Here is an 18,999-nt window from a genome sequence, read left to right on the forward strand (position 1 = left end):
CTGCCGAAGCTCCTCCAGGATCAGCCGAAGTTCCGGCGGCGACGGAGGGGGCGGGGCCACGGCCGGGGGAGGGGAGGGCGGGGACGGGGCTGGGGGAGAGGAGAGAGATGAAAATAAAACCTCAGAGATCTCGAAATCGGAGGTTTTCACCTCATAATTGGAGTTATTCGGACTAAAGTTGCCAAAATTCGGAAAAATTCGGTGTTTTTCGCCCCCAAAAATCATCATTATTTGCTCCAAAATTGTCATTATTTGCGCCAAAAAACATAATTATTCGCCCCAAAATTCGAGTTGTTTGGATCGTAATTATTCGCCCCAAAAATTTCCAGTTGTTCACCCCAAAATTGTCATTTTTCACCCCAAAATTCCAATTGTTCACCCCAAAGTTGTCACTATTCACCTCAAAAATGAAATTATTCGCCCCAAATCTGGAATTTTCCACCCCAGAATTGCAATTATTTGCCCTTAAATTGTTATTTGCCCCAAAATCGGCATCACTGGCCCCGAAATAAAAATTATTCACCCCAAAATTATAATTCACCTCAAAATTAAAAAATTATTTGCCCCAAATTTGTCATTATTCACCCTAAAATTGTAATTGTTGAACCCAAAATCATAAATATTCACCCCAAAAATTTATTCTTATTCACCCTCAAAGTCACTCCTGAAATTTGGGGTTATTTACTCCCAAAATCACTTTTTTAGCCCCAAATCAACATTTTTTACCCCCAAAATCCCCATTTTCCCCCCAAAAAATCCATTTTTTTTCCCCAAATCCCCCATTTTTTAACAAAATCCCCATTTTCCCCCTCAAAATCAGCGTTTTTTTCACCGTAAAATCCCCATTTTTCCCAAAACTTCTGCGTTTTCCCCCTCAAAATCCCCTTTTTTCCTCATAAACCCTCTTTTTTTCCCAAAAATCTCAATTTTTCCTCTCACAAATCCCCGATTTTTCCCTCACACATCCCCGTTTTTTCCCCAAAATCCGCATTTTTCCCCCCAAAATCCCCATTTCCCCCTCAAAATCCCCGGCTTTTCCCCCAAAATCCTCATTTTTTACCCAAAATCCCCATTTTTTCCCCCCAAAATCCCGATTTTTCCCCTCAAAACCCCCACTTTTTTCCCCAAAACCCCCGGTTTTTTCCCCAAATTCCCCTTTTCTCCTCACAAACCCCCATTTTCCTTCACAAATCCCCATTTTTCCCCGTAAAATCCCCATTTTCCCCCCCCAAATCCCCGATTTTTCCCCTCAGAACCTCAGTTTTTTCCCCAAAATCCCCATTTTTCACCCAAAATCCCCATTTTTTCCCTCACAAATCCCCGATTTTTCCCACACAAATCCCCGTTTTTTCCCCAAAATCCCCTTTTTTCCCTCACAAATCTCCATTTTTTCCCCAAAATCCGCATTTTTCCCTCATAAATCCCGGTTTTTCCTCCCCAAATTCCCTTTTTCCCCCCAAAATACCCTTTTTTCCCTCACAAACCCCGATTTTTCCCTCATAAATCCCGGTTTTTCCTCCCCAAATTCCCTTTTCCCCCTCACAAATCCCCGATTTTTCCCCAAAATCCGCATTTTTCCCCCCAAAATCCCCAAATTTCGGGTCCCTCTCACCTCCGGGCTCGGCCATGGCGGGGGGGAGGGGGTGGTGGTGGGTGGTCCCGCCGGAAGTGACGTCACTGGGGTCCCGCCGGAAGTGACGTCACCGAGGGGCGGGGGTCGCGACAGGGCGGTGACGTCATCGCGCGGAGAGGGCGGGAAATCGAATTTTCGGGTAAAAAAAATTGATTTTTTTAGGGAAAAACGGGGATTTATGAGGGAAAAAAGGGGATTTATGAGGAAAAAAGGGGATTTATGAGGGAAAAAAGGGGATTTATGAGGAAAAAAGGGGGTTTTGGGGGAAAACTCCGGGATTTTGGGTTAGAAAAGGGGGAATTTTGGGGGAAAATTGATATTTTGGGGGGGAAATGGGGATTTTTGGGTAAAAATTGGGGATTTTGGGATAAAAATGCGAATTTGGGGTAAAAAATTGGGACTTCTGAGGGAAAAAGGGGATTTTGGGGGGAAAATGGGAATTTTTTGGGGGAAAAAATTGAATTTTGTGGGAGAAAATGGAGTTTTTTGGTGGAAAATGTGGGTTTTTTTGCGGGTGAAACGCAGAAATTTGGGTAAAAAAAGGGGATTTTTGGGGAGAAAAATGAAGATTTTTGGGGGAAATGGGAATTTTGGGGTAAAAATGGGGATTTTGGGTAAAAAATTGGATTTTGGGAGGCTAAAAAGGAATATTTTGGGGAAAAATTGAACTTTGCGGTGGAAAAAAATGGGGATTTTTGGAGAGAAAATGAAGATTTTTGGGGACAAAATGGGAATTTTGGGGGCAAAAAAAGGGACATTTTAAGGGAAATGGATTTTTTTTGGGAAATGGGAATTTTTTGGGGAAAAATGGGAATTTTTGAAGAAAAAAAAATCGGATTTTGGGCGGAAAAATTCAATTTTTTTGGGGAGAAATGGGGGTTTTGGGGGGAAAAAAAAAGGATTTGGGGGTTCTGAGTAAAATTTGGGGAATTTTGGGGCACTGGGAGGGAACTGGGGGTTGTACTGGTTTATACTGGTTTGTACTGGTTTATACTGGTTTATATTGGTTTATACTGGTTTATATTGGTTGGTTTATATTGCTTTATATTGGTTTATACTGGTTTGTACTGGTCCATACTGGTCTATACCAATCCCATCGTGCCGCCCAAAGAGGCCACGCCCCCCAGCGCGCGCTGACCACGCCCACCCCCGGCCTGGGCGTAATTTGGGGCAATAAAAGTGTTTTTTTTGGGATTTCGGAGTCGTGAATGTGGCTCTGGGGTGGGCGGCCATGTTGGGTCTGGGGGCCGCCATCTTGGATTGGGGTCTATGGGGGCCGCCATATTGGATTGGGGTCTACGGGGGCTGCCATATTAAATTGGGGTATATGGGGGCAGCCATCTTGGATTAGGATATACGATGGCAGCCATGTTGAATTGGGGTCCATAGGGGCCTCCATATTGGATTGGAGTTTATGGATGCCATGTTTGGTTGGTATAAGGGGGGCAGCCATCTTGGGCTGGGATCCATGGGGGCGGCCATCTTGGATTGGGGTGAAGGGCAGCCATGTTGGATTGGGGTATCCAGAGCCTCCCACATTGGATTACTGTAAGGGGCAGCCATATTGGATGGCGGTAAAAGGCAGCCATGTTGGATTGGGGTATCAGGTGTGGCCGTTTTAAATTGGGGCCCGTGGGGGTGGCCATCTTGGATTGAGGTATGAGGGCAGCCATATTGGATTGGTGTCTGTGGGAACAGCCATATTGGATTGGGGTCCATGTTGGGCGTGTCCCACCCTCCCCTCAGCAATCCCCGCCCCCTCCCCCTTCACCCCAAGAAAAACACACTTTTGGGGGGGCGGGGCCTGCCGGCGCCCCTCCCCCCTCACACTCTTTACAAACATCCGTCCTTTAATCGTTATCTCGAGGTATCAAAATTAACCGAGAGGGGGGAGAACAGGAGATGGGGGGAGGGGCCGTGGGGGGAGGGGACACGTGAAAAGGAGGGGGCGGGGCACAAAAAGGGGGTGGGGGGAGGGGGGCCCGAACTAGGGGGGTCCTTTGTGTGGGGGGAGGGGCCACGACAACACGAGCACGGCGGGGGGAGGGGCAGAGGAGGAAAAAAGGGGCGTGTCCGCGGCCACGGGGGGGAGGGGGGAGGGGCGGGGGGGGAGGGGCTCAGGGCTCGTCCTCGCCGTTGGCGCTGTCCCGGTCGTCCTCCCCCTCCTCCGCCTCCTTCTCGTCCCCTTTCAGCGACTCCAGCTGGGAACGGGGGAGGGGCACGGGGTCAGGGGGGGAGGGGCGGGGCCTCGGGGGAACGCCCCCCCTCCCCCACCCCGCCCTCCCCTCCCCCGTTTGCGTTTCCTGGCCAATCCTGGGGTGGGGGAGGGGACACACACAGAGGGGTGGGGGGAGGGGCCGGGCGGTCAGCGCTGGTCACTGGTCAGCACGGGGGGGTCCCCACCTGCTCGTCCCCCCTCTCCTCGGCCTCGTCGTCGTCCAGCAGGTCGCCCTCCTCGGCCGAGTCCTCGTTCCCGCCCTCGGCCTTGGCCCCGCCCACCTCGTCCTTCTTGGAGCCGCTGCCGCCGCCCCCCTGCTCCTCCTCCGCCTTCTCGCTCTTCGCCTCTGGAATTACGGGAGACAGAGAATTCGGGGGGTTTGGGGGGGAAAAATGGGGTTTGGGGGGAAAATGGGAATTTTGGGAGGGAAAATGGAGAGTTTGGGGGGAAAACGGGAGGTTGGAGGGAAAAAAATGGGGATTTGGGGCAGAAAATTTGGGTTTAGGGGAGAAAAATGGGGATTTTTGGGAGGGAAAATTGGGGTTTGGGGGAGCAAAATGGGAGTTTGGGGGGGAAAAATGGGATTTAGGGGAGAGGAACGGGGATTCGAAGGGGAAAAATGGGATTTGGGGGAGAAGAACGGGGATTCGAAGGGGAAAAATGGGATTTGGGGGAGGAAAATGGGATTTAGAGAAAAATGGGGATTTTGGGAGGGAAAATTGGGGATTTGAGGGGGAAAAATGGGAGGTTGGGAGGGAAAATGAAAATTTGAGGGAGAAAAACGGGATTTGATAGAGAAAAATGGGGATTTTAGAGAAGAAAAATGGGATTTGAGGGAGACGGTATTTAAGGCCAATAAACAAGATTTAAGAACAATAACGGGATTTAAGAGGAATAATTGGATTTACTGGCAATAATAGAATTTAGGGCAAATAATGAGATTTAACAGGAACGACGAAATTTAGGAGCAATAACGGAATTTAGGGGGACCAAAACCCCCCAAAATATCCCACCCCATAGCCGGGTATTTCTGCCCCCCAGGACCCCCCTGAAGACCCCCAGGACCCCCCTGAAGACCCCCAGGACCCCCCAAACCCCCCAGGAAACCCCCCCGTGCTCACTCTGCTCCCTCTCGAGCCGCTCGAGGCTCTCCAGCAGCGCGTCCACCTTGGCCTTGATCTGCCCCAGCTCCTTCTTGATGCTCTGCAGGTCGTCGCCCTTCACTGCAACAGGACGGGGGGGAGCCATTTTGGGGGTCTGGGGGCTGCCATCTTGGGTATGGGTGCTGCCAGTTTGGATTGGGGGGACATGGGGGATGCCATGTTGGGTATAGAGGCTGCCATGTTGGATTGTGGTGTGGGGGCTGCCATGTTGGGTATGGAGACCACCCTATCGGATGTGGGGGTATGGGGGCTGCCATCTTGGATATGGGGGGCACCATGGGGGCTGTGGGAGCTGCCATGTTGGATATAGGGAACATAGGGGCTGCCATATTGGATTGGGGACATGGGGGCCACCATCTTGGATTGGGGGCATGTAGGCTGCCATATTGGATGCACCACATGAGCGGCCATATTGGATGTCGGTGCTGCCATATTGGGTGGGCGTGTCCAACCCCTCATTAGCCGCGTCCCATCCCCACCCCGGCCCCTCCCACCCCTTTCCCCGCCCCCCACTCACGTTTCCCAGACTTGGAGGAGGAGCCCCTCTGTCCGGATTTGCTGTTGAAGCTCTTGCCCCTGCGCGAGGTGTTCCCCGACACCCTCTGGCGCTTGGAGGGCACCACGGCGCGGGCGATGGGCGGCGGGGGCGGGACGCGGGCGGGGTAACTGTACATCCTGCGGGGAGGGAACGGCCAATGGGGGTCAGCCCGGGGGGGCGGGGCCCGGGCGGGGCTCAGGGGGGCGGGGCAGGGGCAGGGGAGGGGGGGCTGCGGTCCCTAACCCGCTCTGGACTGGTTTATACTGGTACCGGTCATAGTAGTCCCGCTGGAAGTCGTAGTCAAGGTCAAACGATGACCTGGGGACGGGGGGAGGGGAGTCAGAGCCCGGAAACGACCCAAAAAACGCATTTGGGTTCCCAAAAAACCCTCTGGGGTTCCCAAAATAACCCAAAAACCAATTGGGGTTCCCTAAATAACCTCAAAAACCCCCAAAATAACCCCAAAAACCCTCTGGGGTTCCCAAAATAACCCAAAAACCAATTGGGGTTCCCAAAATTACCCAAAAAACCCCCAAAATAACCCCAAAAACTCAAAATAACCCAAAAACCCCACTGGGATTCCCAAAATAACCCCAAAAACTCAAAATAACCCCAAAAAACACAATGGGGTTCCCAAAATTACCCAAGAAACCCAAAATAACCCCCAAAAACCCCAAAATAACCCAAAAAACCCCAAAATAACCCAAAAACCCCACTGGGATTCCCAAAATAACCCAAAAACCCCAAAATAACCTAAAAAAATTCCAATTTTCCCCCAAAACTCTCCCGGGACACCTCGATCTCTCCCCCAAATCCCCCCCAAAATCCAGGGCACCCCAAAAACCCTCCCAGGAGCCCCCAAATCCCTCCCAGGACCCTCCAAATGCCCCCATTTCCCCCCAAAAGGCAACAAATGCCCCCCAGGATCCCCCAAATCTTTTCCAGGACCCCCAAAATCTCCCCAGGACCCCCCAAATGCCCCTAAAGACCCCCCAGAGTTCCCCAAATGCTCCGATTTCCCCCCATATCCCCCTTAGGACCCCCCAAATCTCCCTCAAATGCCCCGATTTTCCCCCCCAAAAAAATTCCCCAAATTCCCCCCCAGGACCCCCCAAATCTCCTCCAGGAGCCCCCGAGATCTTCCCCACGACCTCGAGATCCCCCCAGGACCCCCCAAATCTGCCCAAGGACCCCCCACATCCCCCCAGGAGCCCCCAAACCCCCTGATTTCCCCCCAAATCCCCTTCAGGACCCCCACGAGATCCTCCCCAGGGCCTCGAGATCCCCCCAGGACCCCCCAAATCCCCTCCAGGACCCCCCAAATCCCCTCCAGGACCCCCGAGGTCCCCCCAAATGACCCCAAATCCCCTCCAGGACCCCCCAAATCCCCTCCAGGACCCCCCAAATCCCCTCCAGGACCCCCGAGGTCCCCCCAAATGACCCCAAATCCCCTCCAGGACCCCCCAAATCCCCTCCAGGACCCCCGAGGTCTCCCCAAATGACCCCAAATCCCCTCCAGGACCCCCCAAATCTACTCCAGGACCCCCCAAATCCCCTCCAGGACCCCCGAGGTCTCCCCAAATGACCCCAAATCCCCTCCAGGACCCCCCAAATCCCCTCCAGGACCCCCGAGGTCTCCCCAAATGACCCCAAATCCCCTCCAGGACCACCCCCAGGACCCCTGATTTCCCCCCCAGGGTCCCCACCTGACGAGGGGGGACGGTGACGGGGGGGCGGGTACTGACCCGTACATTTCGGCCGCCGAGCGCTTCACCCCCGCCTTGCCCCGGTTCACCTTCGGCTCGGCCGCCAGGTTGATGTCTGGGGGGGCACATCGGGGGGTCAGGGGGGGATTTTGGGGAAATTTGGGTCATTTGGGGGCAGTTTGGGGTGGTCTGGGGCAGTTTGGGTGAGTCTGGAGTCATTTTGGGGCCGTTTGAGACCATTTTGAGGCCAGTTTGGGGCGGTTTAGGGTGGTTTGGGGCAGTTTGGGGATGTTCAGGGCTATTTTAAGGCAATTTGGGGCTGGTTTGGGGCTGGTTTGAGCCAGTTTGGGCCAATTTGGGGCCATTTTGGGGCCATCTGCCACCAGTTTGGGGCAGTTTTGGGGCTGGTTTGGGGCTGGTTTGGTTCACCTTCGGCCCGGCCGCCAGGCTGATGTCTGGGGGGGCACATCGGGGGGTCAGGGGGGGATTTTGGGGAAATTTGGGGCAGTTTGGGCCATTTCAGGACAGTTTGGGGCCAAATTGGGGCAGTTTTGGGCCAATTTGGGGCAGATTTGGGTCGATTTCACCCCAGCAGGTCCCGGAATGGGGAGAAAAGACCCCAAAATGACCCCAGGGGTGACCCCAAGGATGACCCCAGAGTGACCCAAAACTGACCCCACACTGACCCCAAAGTGACCCCAGGTGTGCCCAGGTGAGGTCACCTGTCCAGTGACCCCTCCCAGAGTGACCACAAGTGGCCAAAACTTACCTGAAAGGAGCCCAGGTGTGGCCACCTGGAACCTGCAGTGACTGTGAGTGACCACTGAGTGACCACTGACCACGAGTGACCACGAGTGACCACGAGTGACCGTAACTGACACATCTGTCCCACAGTGGCACACCTGTCCCAGGTAACACACCTGTCCCACAGTGACACACCTGCCCCAGGTAACACACCTGTCCCCACAGTGACACACCTGTCCCACAGTGACACACCTGTCCCAGGTAACACACCTGCCCCAGGTAACACACCTGTCCCCACAGTGACACACCTGTCCCCAGTGACACACCTGTCCCAGGTAACACACCTGTCCCCAGGTAACACACCTGTCCCAGGTAACACACCTGTCCCCACAGTGACACACCTGTGCCCAGGTAACACACCTGTCCACAGTGACACACCTGTCCCAGGTAACACACCTGTCCCCAGGTAACACACCTGTCCACAGTGACACAGGTAACACACCTGTCCACAGTGACACACCTGTCCCCACAGTGACACACCTGTCCCCAGGTAACACACCTGTCCCACTAACACATCTGTTCCCACAGTGACACAGGTGACACACCTGTGCCCAGGTAACACAGGTAACCCACTAACACCTGTCTGGTGATCGTGGGGCCATTTTGGGCTCTGAATCCCCATCCCAGAGTGACAGACCATGAACCTGTCCCACCTCACAGTGACACACCTGTCCCAGTCCATGAGCACACCTGTCCCCAGGTAAGACAGGTAACACAGGTAACTCACCTAACCCCTGTCTGGTGATCGTGGGGCCATTCTGGGCCCTGAATCCCCATCCCAGAGTGACACACCTGCTGACCCCACAGTGACACACCTGTCCTCAGGTAACACAGGTAGCACACCTGTGCCCAGGTAACACAGGTGACCCACCTAACACCTGTCCAGCGATCATCCTGCCGTCCTCCCCGGCCATGGCAGCTCTGGTGTTCCTCTTGTTCACGTACTGCACCCTCACCTGTCCCACCCACACTGACACAGGTAACACACCTGTGCCCAGGTAACCCACCTAACCCCTGTCTGGTGATCGTGGGGCCATTCTGGGCCCTGAATCCCCATCCCAGAGTAACACACCTGCTGACCCCACAGTGACACACCTGTCCTCAGGTGACACAGGTAACACACCTGTGCCCAGGTAACACAGGTAACACAGGTGACCCACCTAACACCTGTCCAGCGATCATCCTGCCGTCCTCCCCGGCCACGGCAGCCCTGGTGTTCCTCTCGTTCACGTACTGCACCCTCACCTGTCCCACCCACACTGACACAGGTAACACACCTGTGCCCAGGTAACCCACCTAACACCTGTCTGGTGATCACGGGGCCATTCTGGGCTCTGAATCCCCATCCCAGAGTGACACACCTGGAACCTGTCCCACCTTAGAGTGACACACTTGTCCTACCTTACAGTGACGCACCTGTGCCCAGGTAACACAGGTGAGCCATTAGCACCTGTCTGGTGATCATGGGGCCATTTTGGGCCCCGAATATCCATCCCAGAGTGACACACCTGGAACCTGTCCCGTCTCAATATGACACACCTGTCCCATGTTATGAGCACACCTGTGCCCAGGTGACCCACCTAACCCCTGTCTGCTGATCGTGGGGCCATTCTGGGCACTGAATCCCCATCCCAGAGTGACACACCTGCTGACCCCACAGTGACACACCTGTCCTCAGGTGACACAGGTAACACACCTGTGCCCAGGTAACACAGGTAACCCACCTAACACCTGTCCAGCGATCATCCTGCCGTCCTCCCCGGCCACGGCAGCCCTGGCGTTCCTCTCGTTGACGTACTGCACCCCTCACCTGTCCCACCCCGGGTATCACAGGTAACACAGGTAACACACCTGTGCCCAGGTAACACAGGTAACACAGGTGACCCACCTAACACCTGTCCAGCGATCATCCTGCCGTCCTCCCCGGCCACGGCAGCCCTGGCGTTCCTCTCGTTGACGTACTGCACGAAGGCGAAGCCCTTGTGGACGGAGCAGCCGACGATTTTGCCGTACTTGGAGAAAATGGCCTCCACGTCGCTCTTCTTCACCACCAGCGTGTTCAGGTTCCCGATGAACACCCGCGAGTTCAGGGAACGCGGGTCCGTCTTGTTGGTCACGTTGCTGGCCATGGCCTGGGGAGTGGACAGGGGTCAGGGGTCAGTGGGGTCAGGGGTCAGGGGTCACTCAGGGGTGGGGAAGGGTGGGTGTGGCCATGGGAGTGGCCAGAAGGTCCCAGGAGTGACCAGAAGGTTTTTGGACCACCCAAAACGGGACAGGGATGACCAAGAGGTGATTGGGGATACCCAAAAATCATTTGGAACCACCCAAAACCACAAAAAATACCCCAAAATCACTTAGAACCACCCAAAAATACACCTGGAACCACCCAAAAAACTCCAAAAGCCACGAAAAAAACTACCCCAAAACCTAAAAAATGTCAAAAAAACACCTGGAACCACCCAAAACCCACAAAAAACCCACCAAAAAACCACCAAAAATCCACCTAATAACCCAAAAGCCAAACGAAAATTACCTGGAACCACCCAGAAAACACATGGAACCGCCCAAAACCCACAAAAATCCACCTGGAACCACCCAAAAATCACCTGGAACCACCCAAAACCCACAAAAATCACCTAAAGCCACCCAAAAAACACCTGGAACCACCAAAAACCCACAAAAATCCACCTGGAAGTGCCCAAAAAACCCAAAAATAAACCCAAAAATCAGGTGGGAGTTGAGGGAATGGGGGTTGGTTTTGTTGGTCAAAAATCCCTAAAAAATCCCTAAAAAAATCATTTGGAGGCACCCAAACCCCCAAAAAAACACCCCAAAAACCACCTTAGAAGACCCAAAAGTCCCTAAAAAAACCCCAAAAATAATAATAATAAAAAAACCCCACCCAAAAATTAAAAAAAAAAAAAAAAAAAAATCCAAAAGTCCCTAAAAAACAACCCAAAAAATCCCCCCCCAAAAACACCCCAAAAACCACCTTAGAAGACCCAAAAGTCCCTAAAAAAAACCCCCAAAAATAATAATAATAATAAAAAAAATCCCACCCAAAATTCAAAAAAAAAAAAAAAAAAAATTCCAAAAGTCCCTAAAAAACCCCCCAAAAATAATAATAAAAAAACCCCACCGAAAAATCGAAAAAAAAAAATATTCCAAAAGTCCCTAAAAAAACAACCCAAAAAAACACCCCCCCCAAAAAAATCACCTGGAAAAACCCAAAACCCCCAAAAATCCCCTAAAAATCCCCCAAAAATCCCTCCAAAAAAAATAAAAAAACCCCCAAAAATCCCCAAACCCCAAAATCACCTGGAAAAACCCAAAAATCCCCCAAATCCTCCCAAAATCCCCCAAAAAATCAAAATAAAACCCCCCAAACTCATCTGGAAAAACCCCAAAATCCCCAAATTCCTCCCAAAAATCCCCCAAAAATCCAAATAAAACCCCCCAAACCCCACCTGGACCCCCCCGGAAAGTCCCAGAACCCCCAATTAGCATCTAATTAGCATCTAATTAGCATAACGAGCGCCTAACAGCCAACCCCAGCACCCTCCATTACCTTAATAAAGGCCTTCATTAACACCTTTATTAATTAACGCCTCTATTAATTAACACCTTTAGTAATTAATTCCCGTTTCCTTTATTAACAACTGCTGTTAATTGTTTTCTGCTCGTCAGCCCCGCCCCTTGTTAATTACTCCCTAATTAATGGGTAATTAACAACCCAATGGCCTCCAGCCTACCCAATTCTGCTAATTAACCCCTAATTACTACTAATTAATAACAATTAATTGCCCAGCCCACTAATTAAGGACTCATTAAGCACTGCTAAGGTGGTTTAATGAGCTCTAATGACTCCGCTGTTAATTAATTACGCCAACATAATGTTAATTACGTTAATTAACAACGTCATCAATGTAAAACGTTAATTACTTCCCTAATTAGCCCCAAACCCTTTAACGAGGGGTCTCAGCTCCCCTAATTAGCTCTAATAACACTGTTAATGAGCTAATTATGCTAATTACCATTATAAACCCAGTTATTAATTACAGTCCCTAATTACCACCCCTAATTAGCCCCAGCACCTCTAATTAGCGCTAATTACAGCCCTATAAATGAGCTAATTATGCTAATTAACATTATCAACCCCGTCCACTGATGACACTCCCCAGATCTGCTAATTAACCCCTAATTATTAATTAATGCCTAATTAATAACAAGTAATTATCCCACCCACTAATTAAGGGCTTATTAAGGACTCCAATTAGCTCTAACGACGCTATTAATGAGCTAATTATGCTAATTAGGGATGTAGACCCGAGCCATTACTCTGCCTAATTACCGTCCCTAATTAGACCCGGCCTCCCCTAATTAGCGCTAATTACACCCCTAATGACAAACTAATTGTGCTAATTAGCCATTAATTATATCCCTAATTGCCATCCCTAATTAGCCCCGAACCCTTTAACGAGGGCTCCGACCTCCCCTAATTAGCAGCAATTAATTAATTAATTAATTAACGAAGGGTGCGCCTCTTACCGTGGGGGGGAGGGGCGTCCAAGGCTCGGCGGCGGCGAAGGGGGAGGGACGGAGGAGGGGGCGGGGAAAGGGCGTGGCCGGACCCGAAGGGGCGGGGCCAAAACCCGAAGGGGCGGAGCCAAAGCCCAAAGGGGCGGGGCCTCGAATTGGCGCGGCCGAACCGCCAAGGGGCGGGGCTTTACAGGAGGCGGGGCCAACCCAACCCTCAAAGGGGCGGAGCCTCAACGGGGCGGGGCCTCAAAGGGGCGGGGCCAAAGCGGCCAAAGGGGGCGGGGCTTTAAAAGGGGCCTGGCCAATCCGCAAAGGGGGCGGGGCCTGGAAGGGGCGGGAAAAGGGGGAGGAGCCAAAGCCAGCGAAGGGCCCCGGGGAGGGAAAAATGGAAAGGTTAGAAAAATAAAAAATAGAGAGAAATAAAAAATAGAGAAATAAAAAATAGAAAAATGAAAAATAGAAAAATAAAAAATAGAAAAATAAAAAATAGAGAAATAAAAAATAGAGAAAAATAAAAAATAGAAAAAAAAGTCAGAAAAAAAAAATTGGAAAAGTAAAAAAAAAAAAAAAAAAAAAAAGAAAAATAAAAAATAGAAAAAAAAAATAGAGCAAAAATAAAAAATAGAAAAAATAAAAAATAGAAAAAATAAAAAATAGGAAAAACAAAAAATAAAAAATAAAAAAATAAAAAATAGAAAAATAAAAAGTAGAAAAATAAAAAAGAAAATTTGAAAAAAAATAGAAAAATAAAAAAAAAATCAGAAAAAAATTCAGAAAAATAAAAAAATCAGGAAAAAAAATCAGAAAAATAAAAAAAAAGAAAAATAAAAAATTAAAAAAAAAAAAATTAGGGGAGGTTTAAAAAAAAAAAAAAATTATTTCAAATTCCCTCCAAAGCCCTGCAAACCCACCCCGGGTGGGGGAGGGGCGGGAGGGGGAGGGGCCAGGCCAAGCCCCGCCCCCTGAACGGAATTTTGGGGCCGTTTTGGGGCTTCACGGGGGGTCGGGGTGGGGGAGGGGCAATCCCGGCCGGGGCGGGGGGAGGGGCCCGCGCGGGGGGTGGGGGAGGGGCGGGGGGAGGGGCAAAACCCGCATTGTTTTTTTTTTTATTGGGGGGGGGAGAGAAAAGGGATTTTTTTTTAAAAAAAAAACAATAAAAATTAAAAAAAAAAAAATTTAAAAATGTAGAAAAAAAACGTCTCCAACTTACGGTCGCCGCCGAGGGGGGGAGGGGTTTGTTTGTTTGTTTATTTTTTGTCACAAAAAAATCTTCGCTGTGAAAACACAAAAAATAAAAAAAAATATAAAAATAAAAAATAAAAAAAAGAGAAAAAATATTTAAAAATTCGGGGGGGAGGGGCGGGGGGGAGGGGCGGCCCCTCCCCCACCCTGGTCCCCCCCTCCCCCCTTTTTTTTTTTGGTTTTTTTTTTGTTTTTTCCTCCCCCTTTTTCACCTTTTTTCAGGCCCCTCCCCCCTTTTCTCTTTGCCCCTCCCCCCCTTTTTCCCCCTTCCCCCCTTTGGTTATTTCAGCCCCTCCCCCAAAAATCCTCCAAAATTTTAAAACATTTAAAATAATTTAAAACATTTAAAATTTCGGGTTTTTTTGGGGGGGGCCCCAAAAACGGCGCCAGAGGGGGGGGAGGGGCGGGTGGGGGAGGGGAGGGAGGGGGAGGGGAGGGGGGGGGAGGGGTCCGGAAACGCCTCCTGGGCCCTGGAACGAGAGAAGGATAAGAGACCCCTCCCCCCACAAAGACACGCCCACAACTCAAATTTTGGGGGAGTTTTGGGTCCCTGGGATTGAATTGGGGGAAATAAAAGGGGATTTTGGGGTGAAAAAAGGAAAATTTGGGGAGTTGGAACAAGTTGGGTGTTTTGGAGAGACAAAATTTGGGGGAAAAATTGGAGATTTTTGGGGGTTTTGCAGCAAAATTTGGGGATTTCGAGCAAAAGTTTGAGTTTAACTCGTTAAAAGTTTTGATTTGTCCTTTAAAAATCACCGAATTCGGGACTGAAATGAGAATTTTGGGGGTTTTAATCCAAAGTTTGGGATTTTGGGGCAAAAAATTTAGTTTAAGTCATTAAAAGTTTTGATTTGTCCTTTAAGAAGTGACAAGTTTGGGATTGAAATGGGGAATTTTGGGGGTTTTTCCAGCAAAATTCGAAGGTTTGGGACAAAATTTGGGGGTTTGGGGACCAAAAACAGTTTTTTACTCATTAAAAGTTTTGATTTATCCTCCAAATAAAAACGAATTTGGGAAAAATTTGGGGGATTTGCCCTAAAATTTGAGGGTTCGGGGAAGAAATAATTGAGTTTAAAACTCTTTAAAAATTTTGATTTAACCTTTTAAAAGTGAAAATTTGGGAAATTTGGGGGTTTCCGGAGAATTCGGGAATTCTGCCCCAAAAATTATAAAATGAAAAAAATAATTTTAAAAATTGAATGGGAAAAAAAAGGAGTTTTAACCCCAAATTTTTAACGGGAAAAAAATCGGAATTGTCACAAAAACAAAAAAAGGAAAATTGGGGAATTGGGAGGGAAACCCCGGGGTCGGTAATTAACGAGGTAATTAACCCTTAATGAGGTTAATTAAAGCCTTGGGGGGGACCTTGGCCACGCCCACAGCGGCTCTGGCCACGCCCCCAGGCTCAAACCCCGCCCCTCATAATTTATAAATAATTTATCTTTCCTTAATTGGCTTATTAATGATTAGCCACGCCCCCGGAGTTTTAATTATGCAAATGAGAAGGGGTTTAGAGTCACCAAGGGAGTTAATTGGGCTCAAGGTGTTAATTAAGCCCCAGGAGTCAATCAGGGCTAAGCCCCGCCCCCTCGGGGGTTAATTAAATCCAGCGGGACTTAATGAACCCGTTAATGAGTTTAAACACGTCCCTAAAGAAAACCACGCCCCTTTTAGGCCCAAACCCCGCCCCTTTTGGGGATAACCCCGCCCACTTTTGTGTTAACCCCGCCCCCCCGGGCTGACTCCGCCCCGCAGGAGAAAGGGGGTTTCATTTCGCCCTTCAAGGAGTTAATTAAGCCCCTCCAGCCGCGCTAATTAGCGCTAATGAGCCTTTTAACCATGTTTAGCCCCGCCCACACAGCCCTGGCCACGCCCCCTCCCTTCACGGCCCTGAGGGGGCGCCCCCCCCCTTCCCCCCCCCCCGTTTTCCCGCCTCGTTCCCTCACGCGCCGCCGCCATCTCCGCCCCCCCCCCTTTTCTCCTCATCCCCGTCACCTTTTCCCGGTAAATCCCCCCCATAAATCCCTCCCCGGGACCCCCCGCTTGGAGCGTTTTCCCCGCCGTGCCCCTCCCTCACCGCTCCGGGCCCCGCCGCGCTCCCGCCGCCGCCGCCGCCGCTTCCTCCGGGGGCTGAGCGCAAAATGGCGCCCGTGCCGCCCTCAGCGCCCGCGAGAGCCGCCGGGCCCGCCCCTGCCGCCGAATAACGCGCTCTGATTCGCTGGGAGGGCTGTCAATCTATCTCCGAACTAATAGGAGAGCGGAATGCGCCGCTGCGCGGGAGGGGGTGGAGTTACAGCCGGCCCCTCACAGATTGTGTCAATCATAGCGCAAACGGCGCTGATTGGGTGAAAAATCTGCCAGTATGATCGCTAGACCAATCACAAGCGAGTCCTTTACGGAACGCCCGCCCTGAGACGCGCGGTTCACTCTGCGCATGCGCCAAAAGCCGTGATTGGCTGAAAGAAGAGGCGGGGCTAAAAGGGCAGAGCGGCGCTGTGATTGAACCAAAACCGCTGAGGGCGCGCGGCGATTGGACGGCGGCGCTGTCAATCAAATAAAGAGGGCGGAACCGAGCCGGGCCCCACTTCGCGCTGGTTTTGGGCCCATTTAAACTGGTTTGGGGCCCTTTTAAAAGGTTTTGGGCTTTTTGTGCTGGTTTTGGGCTCATTTAAACTGATTTGGGCCCATTTTAACTGGTTTGGGCTCGGTTTAAACCGGCTTGGGGCGGTTATAACTGTTTTGAGGCCTTTTAAACTGTTTTTGGACCGTTTAAAGTGGTTTTGGGCCCAGTTCAAACCAGTTCCCGCCGCCCCAAACTGGTTTTTGTGTTTTAAACTGGTTTTTTTCCCCCTCCCCGAACTGGTTTGGGCCCGTTTGAGCCGATTTTAATCCGGTTTTAGCCCAAATCCGACTTTTTTCCCCCAGTTTTCCACAATTTGTGGTTTTTCCCAGTTTCCCGCAGTTTTTAGTGGTTTTTCCTAAATTTCTCCCCAATTTTTCTCAGGTTTTCCCGATTTTCTCCATTTTCCCCAATTCCTCACCAATTTCTCCAATTTTTCCCAATTTCCCCATTTTCTCCCTCAATTTTTTTCCCAATTTTCCCCCTATTTTTTCCCAAAATTTTCCATATTTTTTCTCCCTTTTTTCCTCATTTTCCCCCAATTTCCCCAGCATTTTTCCCAAATTTTTTCCACATTTTTCCCCTAATTTTTCCCCAATTTTTCCCCAATTTCCTCCATTTTTCTCCCAATTTTTCCCCATTTTTTCCCATTTTCCTCCAATATTTTCCCCCATTTTTCCTCCAATACTTTGCCCAATTTTCTCCCATTTTTTCCCAAATTTTTCCCGAATTTTCCCTTATTTTTCTCCTTCTTTTTTTTCCAATTTCCGCCCAATTTCTCCCCATTTTTTTCTCAAATTTTCTTCAATTTTATCCCAAATTTTCCCCAATTTTTTTCCATTTCCCCCCCAATTTTCCCGCATTTTTTCCCCAACTTTTTCCCCAATTTCCCCCCATTTTTTCTCCTATTTTCCCCCAGTTTTTTCCCCATTTTTCCCCAAATCTTCCCTAATTTTTTCCCCAATTTTCCCCCAACTTTTTACCCAAATTTTCCCCAATTTTTCCCCCATTTTTCCCAATTTTTCCCCAATTTTTTTCCCAAACTTCCTGCATTCCCCCCCAATATTTTTCCATTTTTTCCCATTTTTTTCCCATTTATTCCCCAATTTTTCTCCAATTTCCCTTTTTTTTTCTCAAATTTTCCTCAATTTTATCCCAAATTTTCCCCATTTTTTCCCCCAATTTTATTCCATTTTTCCTCCAATTTTTTTCACATTTTCCCCTAATTTTTTTTCACAATTTTCCCCCAATTTTCTCCTATTTTTTCCCATTTTCCCCCCAATTCTTTCCCATTTTTTCTTGATTTTACCCCATTTTTTCCCATTTTTTCTGCAATTTTTTTCCATTTTTTCTTGATTTTTCCCCATTTTTTCCTGCAATTTTTTCCCCATTTTTTCCAACATTTTTTCCCATTTTTTTCCCAAAATTTCCCTTTTTTTTCCAATATTTTTTCCCCATTTTTTCCCCATTTTTCCCCAATTTTTTCCCATTTTTTTTTATTTTTCCCCCATTTTTTCCCATTTTTTCCTGCAATTTTTTCCCCATTTTTTCCCCATTTTTTTCCAACATTTTTTCCCTTTTTTTTCCCCATTTCTCCCCCATTTCCCCCCGGCCTCAGAAATCCCCGTTTTGGTTAAAAAACCTTAAAAAAACGAACTTTTTATTGAACTTTTTTTTGGAAAAGATGCACGAGGGGGGAGGGGAGGGAGGGGGAGGGTCCCAAAAACCCCAAAATTGGGGAAAATCCCCCCAAAAAGGGGGAGACCCCCCATAAATACAGAAATTCAACAACAACAACAAAAAAAAGGGAAATTTGGGGGAAATTTGGGGGATTTTTTTTTTTGGGGAGGGGAAAAAAAGTCGGAATTGGGAAAAAACCTGAAAAAAACCCAAAAAAATCTGAAGGAAAAAAAAAAAACACAAAAATTTTTTTTTGGGGGGAAAAAAAAAAAATCGAAAAATTTGAGGGAAAAAAAAATTTAAAAAAATCAAAAAAATTTGAGGGAAAACTCCAAAAAAAATTTGGGGAGAAAAATCCCAAAAATTCCCAAAAATAGGAAATTTCAGGCCAAAATTTCAGGGGAAAAACCCAAAAATTCGAGGAAAAAAAATCCCAAAAAATTCACGGAAAAAAATCCCAAAAATCTGAAAGAGAAAAATCCCAAAAAATTTTCAGGAAATCCCTAAAATTTCCCTAAAAAATCCCTAAAATTTACAGGAAAAACCCCAAAAATCTGAGAAGAAAAAAAAACCCCAAAATTCCCCCAAACTCCGGAAAATTTTGGGAATTTTGGGAATAATTTTGGGAATTTCCAGGAAAAACCTCAAAAATTTTGGGAAAATCAAGAAAAAACCTCTAAAATTCCCCAAAAATCTGGAAAATTTTGGGAAAAACTCCGAAATTTTTGGAAAAAATCCAGAAAAATCTTCTAAATTCTCCAAAAATCTGAGAAAAACTCGAAATTTTTGGGAAAAATTGAGGAAAAAAACCCAAAAAATTCTGGAAAATTTTTTTGGGTGAAAAAAACCAAGAAAA

General features: G+C 48.8%; 1 protein-coding gene across 5 annotated transcripts; it reads right to left on the reverse strand.

The window, feature by feature from the left end:
* Positions 1-3,737: 3,737 nt before the first annotated feature.
* On the reverse strand, positions 3,738-15,965 carry HNRNPC (heterogeneous nuclear ribonucleoprotein C). Of its 5 annotated transcripts, XM_083882202.1 has the most exons (9): positions 15,921-15,965; positions 13,812-13,875; positions 9,951-10,194; positions 7,298-7,373; positions 5,823-5,870; positions 5,532-5,689; positions 4,973-5,074; positions 4,037-4,197; positions 3,738-3,834 (listed from the first exon to the last, which is right to left on the reverse strand). In XM_083882202.1, the coding sequence occupies exons 3-9, from the start codon at positions 10,189-10,191 to the stop codon at positions 3,751-3,753; spliced, it is 870 nt and encodes a 289-aa protein (XP_083738328.1). In that variant the 5' UTR covers positions 10,192-10,194; positions 13,812-13,875; positions 15,921-15,965; the 3' UTR covers positions 3,738-3,750. The 5 variants fall into 5 exon arrangements, with proteins under 5 accessions (XP_083738328.1, XP_083738325.1, XP_083738327.1 ...); XM_083882199.1 differs by lacking the exons at positions 9,951-10,194; positions 13,812-13,875; positions 15,921-15,965 and adding an exon at positions 9,223-9,265 and having other exon boundaries at positions 5,796-5,870; positions 7,259-7,373; XM_083882201.1 differs by lacking the exons at positions 9,951-10,194; positions 13,812-13,875; positions 15,921-15,965 and adding an exon at positions 8,934-9,006 and having other exon boundaries at positions 5,796-5,870.
* Between the last annotated feature and the right edge of the window lie 3,034 nt (positions 15,966-18,999).

Source organism: Zosterops lateralis (genome assembly GCF_965231275.1).
Source record: "Zosterops lateralis genome assembly, chromosome: 38".
Lineage (NCBI taxonomy): Eukaryota > Metazoa > Chordata > Aves > Passeriformes > Zosteropidae > Zosterops > Zosterops lateralis.